Below are 8,821 nucleotides of genomic sequence, written 5' to 3'. Positions count from 1 at the left end.
GAACAACATAACTGTGGAAAACCAAACACGGCTTGTGCCTAGCAGGATTGGCTGTGTGCACAAAGGAAAGGGGAAACAGAGAAAATAGGTTCCGTGGAATCCTAAACAACTTTATGTCACCTGCAGGTCATGAGAATGCTGTAAAAAGGCACCTAGCTGTTTTTGAACACCCGGTGCCCAAGAGACTGCTCTAATTTTAGAATTAACATAGTGCTTACTAAAGAGGTCCAGGACTCACGGGTCTGGAATGTGATGTTCTCTCACCCTCAGGAGGGGCAGACTCAGGTCCTACTGTTGACTCTGCTCCAATCACTGTCTGATATTCAGAGAGGGAGAACCAGACCACAGAAGTGGCATGTGCCTAAGGAATTTGCCAAGATCTATGATTTACATGCCAACCCTGAGAGAGTTGGCGATGGCCACTCTCTGAAGGGCGAAGAGCTCATTTTCATAGTGGCATCGTGCTGGTTATGCTCTATCCTCTCCAGATCCTTTTTCTGCCCTTCTCCGCCAGCTCCATGGCTCAGGAGGCTCACCTCTGAAGGAGGCGTTGTCTGAGCTCCCCCACTAGCCATCTGGCTATTGTCTTCAGTCAAAGGGGAGCACAAGCAGATGAGAGAGTGAGAAGAGAGAGGCAGAGGTATGTCTCCCTGCTCTGGAACCTGGTCTCTGGCTGGAGCTGTGGTCCTTCTTTCTCTGTCTCAGATGCAGTAGCATGATTTTCGATCCTTGTCATGCTGGGCCTAGGGGTGCTGCTGACAGCTGGTTTCTGGGTGTCGCCATCCCTTGTTTGTACCCCGAACATCCATATCTTTGACACAGATGATCATTAAAAGCTTTTTTGATCTAAGGGATGAATTCTATTTCCTATCAGATAAACTCCTTGATACCATTCTTCCATGATAACAATGATCTTTTGGTCTCCCCCAATTATAATCAAGCCTAGAAAGGAAGCAAGCCCCATGTTGCTGTCCTAGCATTAACTCTAGGGCACCTCATATGCTCACATAGGTCTCATGTAAACAAAACAGATGACTCTGTTCATCTCCTGCCCTGGAATTTGAAGCCTCTTGGATCCATGAATCTGTTAATTCCAAAAGCTCTTTCCAGAGGTAGAAGAGGTAACATTTCTGCATAGCTTGGCTCTTGCTTAGAATCAGAACTTTTTTGGTCTCTGAACTCTTTCTGCCTCAATGTGAAATATGTAGTCTTTGTACCTTAGAGGGACAGTGGGAAGTTTCAACATGTAGCACACGGTTTCCTAATTTAATTTTGAGCGCTGTCCTCTGAGTTCTGTCCCAAAGTCCTTCTTAGCTAATCAATAAATTTCCTTGTCCATGAGCAGGAGCTTTAAAAAAAAATACTTTTAAGGTTAAGCATAGGAAAAAGCAAGCTACCTTCTTAGGTCTGTGTTAATTCATTTAAGTTCTTTCCTTGTATCCATAGACAGATGACTAAACATTCTATTTATAAATAGAGGGGGCTTCCTAAGACCTAGAGACCCATCATTCCTTTTAGGCATTTATGTCACAAGCCAGCCCAAACTATATTTTACCAAGAGGCTAGCTAGCATACTGGTTTGGATCTTTTATTTATTTATAGTGACAGTAACATATTTGGCTCTTACACATTCTCCTAAAAGGCTGATAACCCCAGTTATCTTGTGCTCTAAGTGGCCAGCTTTCACTGAGTTAGAAATGAGTGTTTGGAGGGGGAGGGGAGACAGGGAACATTCCGACTTACCCACAGTTCCCTAATCCAAGTATGTCTTCAGAACAGCCGTGTCGGCTACCAAGGAAACCTGTGAATTCGTCATGGAAGCTGTCAGGCTAGCTTAGAGGCATCAATGATGAAAATCTTGAGTTATTTCTGGAATGGTGATTGATGTTTCAAATAGAAGATGACATTTTGATGGGATCCTGACTTGCTGTGATAGGAGTTAATGAGGATAATGATGATGATAATGATATTTACATTATACTTTTCTTCCAAAGAACTCATCAGTCCTTTTATCTCATTTGTTTTGAAAATGTCCCTTTGGAGTTGGGAGGGAAAGGTGTTATTAATTTGTTTTTCAGGAGAGAAAAAAAATATGTATAGAGAGATAATTGCCCAGCTTTCAGGCTCCATTTTGGTGATGAAAAGAGATGTTTAATTTTTTATTTTTAAATATTTTATTTATTGATTCATGAGGGACAGAGGGGGAGAGAGAGGCAGAGACATAGGCAGAGAGAGGGAGAAGCAGGCTTCCTGCAGGAAGCCCAATGCGGAACTCGATCCCAGGACTCCGGGATCACACCTCGAGCCAAAGGCAGACTCAACCGCTGAGCCACCCAGGCATCCCGAAAAGAGATGTTTAAAAGACAAATTAAACTAAGAGAAATTAAACTTAGAGAAATGCCAGTCTCAGTTCCCATCATCCTATACAAGGCTGCCATATTAAGCTCCAATAATATTACTTCCTGCCTTCAGGAGATCTTCACAGACTGCTGAACTCAGTCCTAATATCCTGTCTTCGCAGGCAAGACTATTGACATCCCAACCTACATGGTCTCGCTGTACTCTTACATTTCCCCATGTTTCAGCCAAACAAATGCACTTGCTTGCCCTGTCATCTGCCCTGAGTACCCTATTATCCTTCCACAATGTTCACTACACATGCCATAGCTTGTTTGCCTGTCTTCCTCTGTGGATGTAAGTTCCAGGAAAGTAGGTCCTGTCACCATTGTACCATAAGGGTCTAGTAGCTGTTAACTGATCCATGATGGACAATTCTGAGGTGTAAACTACGTTCTCCAACCTTCATGCCTTTGCTCATGCTGTTTCCTCAGCCTCAAAGGCCTAACATACTATCTTGGTCTCCTGAAGCCAGGACTGTTCTTCTAAGCCCAGATCAAATTCCAGCTCTGCCATCAGGTCTCCTCTTCTTGGGAACCACCATGACACTCTTCTTTTTAGTTCTTACCTTACCTTCTCTTGTGTCATAATAATTTGTGATCTGGCATAGTCTTTCTTCCTTGTCCCAGACTGCCAGCTCTGGAAAGACAGGAGCTGTACCCCAGAGCCTGGCAGTTTGGGCACTTGATAAACATGTGCTCTCTTGCCTCAAACTATTGTTGACCAGCATTATTCATTCAGCAAAAGTCCCACTTCCAGCTTGTCTTGTCACAAGAGGGGATTTTTCACATTCTTACCTTCTGGAAGGCTGGGAGAAAGATCATTCAGGGAAGCCCTGCCAACTCTTCCTTTAAAAAGTGTCTCCATTTTCTTCTGTGAAGAGTAAGTACTCTGACACTTAGGTGGGAGGTTCCATTGCCTAGAGGGCCCAGGGCAGGTATGTAGGGGTGGTAGTTGGCATTTTTTTTTTTTTTTAGCTTCTGTGTCCCTTTCAAAGCTGGTCTGAATAAGGGAGAACTAATCAATGCACATCACTGAGAAGGTATGAGTACATCAACAAACTCTTCAAGGAATTTTAATCCTAGTGTGTGCTTCTAGTGAGCATTTTCATGTACCATTCACTTACCATAGAAGACACCAGATTGAATTAACTCTGGGTATGTGTGAAACCTCATAAGCAGCACATTTTTGACAGCTTGAAGACCCCAGGCTACTAGCAACATGGGCATACTGAACATCTGTGATATAACACTCCATATAAATTAGAAAGAGCTGCTTTGACAACTGTATCATGGAATATTCAGGGCTGTTAAAATTGATGATGTAGATCTCTATTTATTGACATAGAGTGATGCCTGCAATCTATTGCTAAGTGAAAGAAGCAAGCTATAGAACAGCATGATTATGTAAAATTATTCCACATTTGTATATCTATTCATAGATGTGTGGATCATCTTCACAATGTTAATAATGGCATTGATCGGTGATGAAATTTTGGGTAATTTTTTCCTTTACTTCTGTTTTTATAGTTTCTTCAGCATTATTCAAATTTTATTTTAATGGTGAGCAGTTATTTTTACAATCAGAAAAGGAAAACTGTAAAGCTGTTTTCAGCTTGAAAAAAACTGTTGGAGATAAAAAAGACTCATTAAAAAATCTTCAAATTTCCTGGGATCCCTGGGTGGCGCAGCGTTTTAGCGCCTGCCTTTGGCCCAGGGCGCGATCCTGGAGACCCAGGATCAAATCCCACATCGGGCTCCCGGTGCATGGAGCCTGCTTATGTCTCTGCCTCTCTCTCTCTCTCTCTCTCTCTCTCTGTGACTATCATAAATAAATAAAATAAAAATTAAAAAAAAAATCTTCAAATTTCCTAAAAGATGCTTATTGTAAAACAAACAAACAAACAAACAAATCCCACAACCAAACTTTTGCATGAACAAGGAAAAAACCATTCCACTGTTTCCATGACTGAGCCATATGATGTGCTAATCATTAGGAGTGAAAGGGAACAAAGGAAGCCTCTAAGGAGGACCACATGTGAAATCAAGAACTCCCAGCATGGGTGTCACGCATACTTTAAGTGCCTGAAGTATGAAGTATCACTTCAAATATCATTTTAATCCAAACTGTTGATGGCAGTTGATTTACAGGTACAGGATTTCTAATCATGGGACAACAAAGAAAGCTTCCCATCTCTGACAGCAAAGCAATAGTGATTTTGTTAACTACAGCGGTTCCTGTTGCAAAAAAGAGACACATGCTGTTGGTCACAGTACAATTCACACTTTATTCCATCGTGATTGGTATACTTGTAGGATCAGGACAGCAAGAGACTAAAATCAGTGCAGAACTTCTCTGGACTAAAGGGCCGTGAAAGGCATGACTGGTTTTGGCACACAGAGTGGATAACCATACATTGGCTAGAATGTGATGGTCAGTAAAACAAAATGCACAAGTCTAACACAATGTTGAAATCATGGCTGAGTTCTGTAGAATGTTAACGAGTAAATAATCACAAAGACTAACATGCAACTCTATATAAGTCATATTATTCATCTACTAGACTATTTCACCCTTAGAGATGAAGAGATAGCCTTAGTAACCTGTTCACAGTAGCTTAAAGAGCAATCCATACACATTGGAGATCTGCCTGTTGATTTCTATAGCAATCCATTATAGTTGAAGAAGTAATGCTAAACAATGTACTTTCTTTATATTGCCCCTGTTAGATTGAATCTTACTAACCAAGTAATTCTGACTTAACTTTTCCTTACTTTAATACAATTTCTAATGTCTTTACAAGGTCAAAGAGCAGCTTCTGTTAGTTTATCCTTATAAATCACAATAGACTAGAGGAGAACCTATATAATGGGGTCATCTTTCCTCTGCAAATATAATGTTATGCTGATGAGAACATCAAAAAAATACTACTACTATGCTGCAGATATTTGGGGTTTTCATGTCGTCACATCACATAAGGAGTCCAAAGAAGACAGTCTAGTCAGTGACGTAGCAAAGAATACAATTCTGGGGAGGAGGCACATAGATTCTAAAGTGATTTCTTGAGACAGAGTCAGCGAAGAGGAAAAGAAGCAAAGGAAAGGAAAAGTGAAAAACAGCCTTCTGTAGAACAAATTGTTCAAAAGAAAAATCTATTCATTTGCAATGACTCAATAATACAGTTCTTCAATCTGGATGATAGAAGTAAAGATATTGAAAATTATATGCTACTTAGCTTTAATAGTAAGCCTAAGGTGGCTGATTGGGTTAACTCTCACAAGGTGGTTTCTGAGATGCTAGACTCCCCCAGGGAGAAGTTCTGTTTTTGCCAGCACATGGCCAGATTTAACCCAAAAGGGCAGCCATAAATGTGGAAGACAATTTTTCCTTATAACCTTGAGCATGTGAGCAACATTCGTTTTCTCTCTGTTAAAAACATACTATTTACCCATGATGAAGCAATTCGAAATAAGTGACCAAGATATCGTTCATTCACAGGATACTAGAACTAAGATATCTGTATGTGAAATGAACGTAAAGTTAAGCAAAAAGGAGGAGAAGGAATTTCTTCATATTCTGGCATAAAAGTCATCAAATAAATGAAAAAGATGGTAGTGGTTAAGGGTGTTTTGGTTTTCCCAGAGGCTTATCACTTTCATTTACTAAGGGGATATATGAATGGAGGGAATTCTATCTTGGTCACCAGACATAAGAAGTGTTTGGTCAGAAATATATAGGTAAGGTGGCTCAGTCAGTTAAGCATCTGACTCCTGATTTTGGCTCGTTTTGAGATCAACCCCTGGCTACCCCCACCCCCTCCCTCCAGAGTTTCCACACTCAGTGGGGAGTCTGCTTGAGATTTTCTCTTTCTGACCCTCCCCCCATCCATGTGTATGCACTCTCTCTCTTTCTCTCTCTCTCAAATAAACTAATACATCTTAAAAAAAAAAAAAACCACATAGGTAAGCACAGCAAGACTTGAAGTCGTATTTCTTAATCTCCCTGATTGTTAATCTCGAACAACAAGCTACAGGCAATTCAGGAAAGGTGGAGATGACTAGGAAGTTTGATAACATGCCTGGATCAGTCACCATTCCTTGGAAAGTACCATTTCCCTGGCCTGCTAAAAGGCTGATTCTTTCAGGTGTAAGTAAAAGACAATGATCTCTCCGTTCAGTGCGGCATTGTTCTTTGTAAGAGGCCAGCATCAATTTCAGGTTGTGTAATTTAAAAAACAGAGAGGAAAGAAGTTTTACTTGAATTCCACAGTATATATTCATAGATATTTCAAAGTAGAATTGTCCATTGTCTGTGGTTTCAAGCACCAAGCTGATCACTTCCTGAACATGCTCCATCTGGCTCTCACTAGATCATCAATAATCATTTTTAGATGTAATGTTTCTTTTGAAAGAAGTAACTTTGCTAGACCCGGATAATTGCAGGGGGTAGAAGGCTGGAAGCAGGGTGAATCACAATGAATGGGGGTGGGAATAGACATAAGGAAAAAAATAAGACTATTCCCCAAGGTCCATAAATGGTCAGCAGTGAAGCAAAAATTCATGGAATGTGACTTAAAGACTTTCTGAGATACACCCATGGGTGTTTCCAAGCTTTTTGATCTACAATCCTCAGTAACCCTCTGGAGCTGAATTTACCTTCTGAGGTGTGGTGCCCTACTTCTTCTGGGATTTAGATCTTTGGGGCAACTTCTGTCAGGATATTCCTCTGCATAGTTAACTCTCTCCCAGATTTTGTTCACAGTTCTCCTGGGGGACTCATTTACCCTTCTTGGGGAGGGTGAAGGTGGTGGCTGAAGATGTAGCCATGGGCCAGAGGAGGCTAATGTGGCAGAGAGGAGGGACCTGTAGAAGGTAGCCAGAAGGAAGACCATAGATTTTACCCAAGGTAATAGAAATGGGAAAAGGCAAAAGAAAGTAAGAGGAAACAAACTTTCCAGAGTTCAGATGAAAAAAAAAAGAAGGAAAGATGGAGAATCCAGGGACCAGGGAATTTCATAGGAACCAAAGATGATTAATTATACAGAGGAAAAAAAAAAAAAAAAAAAAACCAAAACCCTGGCCAATCTGACTGATCAAGAAGACATTCTTTAGCATATACTGGCAACTAAACAGCACCTATAAATTCACACTGATAATACAAACACTAAAATGAGTGTTTCTTTACTAATATTAATCACAGTTCAGTAATTCATTAGCTCTATATTTTCTAGATTGCTTAATTCATTTAGCAAAACCCACAGTTTAGGTACCACTGGGAGGGGAGGGAGGGGAAGGTGCATAACGAAGCAAACTTATAATTAGACTTTTGTAAACCAAAGTTAGTAGCACAGTGGCACAGTAGATTGTCAATGAACACAAGAGTGGTACAGTAATCGGCCTTGTGAGTGCAGTACTGCCGGCTACAAGGGAGGGACTTCCACTCAGGAGTCTACCTTCTTGTTAATTAAAATCGAGCTGCATGTGAGCAGCCCGTCCACCTTTTCCAGTTCAGAATGGCTCACGGGGATCAGCATATGGTCCTTCAGCTTTTCATAAACCTGCAGCAGGAATCAAGGAAAGGTAAAGCAGAAGGATTATGTTTCCGCCTCTGTCTAAGCCCCGCCCCCACCCCTTCACCTAGTGTGAGAATAATTTGGCTTGTGAGTTTAGGCTTCTCAACCATTTAACCTCAAGATGTGCATGTGATCTACACCACACGTGCCCACAGCCATACCAATGGAGTGAGCAGCACTGGTTAACCACTAACTTTATGCTTTAACCTCAAAGCCAAAGATGTGTCAAAAATGTGGTTGTTACTAGAGAGGCCTTCAGTCTGGCTGTTGTCACTGGGAGATTGAATGATACATGAAAGCCAGTGAATATTACTCTCCCTCTTCACACTTTAAACCCTCTCAACTGTACTTTAAGGTTTCTTTCCTTACCAACACCCCTGGAAAAACTTGACGAAATAGAATTTAAGGGAAGGATTTCAGGTCAGAATTGCTTTTAAATTACAGGTGTGAATTTTATAGCATCTTTTGACACTAATCGAAAGCATGTGTCAAAACTTCGAATTAACAGTCCACAGATTTTTCTCTGATGATAAAATTAAGCACTTTTTAAAAAAATACAAAATCACTTGAAACACATTGTCTAAAAATACAATCTACCATGCCTCTTTAGGAAGCACTTTGTTCCTTAAAATTCAGTACAGTGTTTAATTAAGAGTCCTGGGGTCAGAGTTGGGCTCCAAACCCAGTTTTGTCAACTCACCACCTAAAGTGTGATTTCAGCCAAGTGCCATGTCCCCTCTTAGCCCTGGATTACTACTCGGTCATATCAGAGTAACAAGAGTGCCCTCATAGGGCTGCTATAAGGAATAAGTAAGATAATGCACACAGTATGCTTGGCCCAGTGCCTGGCAC

At 40.9% G+C, this 8,821-nt stretch overlaps 1 protein-coding gene and 1 long non-coding RNA gene across 5 annotated transcripts in view; one reads left to right on the top strand and one right to left on the bottom strand.

Moving 5' to 3' along the window:
* Nucleotides 1–503: 503 nt before the first annotated feature.
* LOC118354921 (uncharacterized) overlaps nt 504–8,821 on the top strand; it is a 66,438-nt gene continuing 58,120 nt past the window's right edge. The window contains exon 1 of one of the 2 annotated variants that reach the window (XR_007411547.1): nt 504–640. This is a non-coding gene — a long non-coding RNA (uncharacterized LOC118354921). Of the gene's footprint in view, nt 641–2,995; nt 3,280–8,821 lie in introns of those variants that run through there. The other variant, XR_007411548.1, reaches the window with a different exon arrangement.
* The window catches only part of DDAH1 (dimethylarginine dimethylaminohydrolase 1), a 134,265-nt gene continuing 130,108 nt past the window's right edge, over nt 4,665–8,821 (bottom strand). For all 3 annotated transcript variants that reach the window (XM_025417783.3, XM_025417782.3, XM_025417784.3), the window contains exon 6: nt 4,665–7,954. In XM_025417783.3, the coding sequence (XP_025273568.1) occupies nt 7,838–7,954 (117 nt within the window). In that variant the 3' untranslated portion in view covers nt 4,665–7,837. The remainder of the gene's footprint in view (nt 7,955–8,821) is intronic.

The sequence above is a fragment of the Canis lupus genome, chromosome 6 (genome assembly GCF_003254725.2).
Source record: "Canis lupus dingo isolate Sandy chromosome 6, ASM325472v2, whole genome shotgun sequence".
Lineage (NCBI taxonomy): Eukaryota > Metazoa > Chordata > Mammalia > Carnivora > Canidae > Canis > Canis lupus.
The sequence above is the reverse complement of the archived record's forward strand: the minus strand, read 5'-3'. Positions and strand labels throughout refer to the sequence as shown.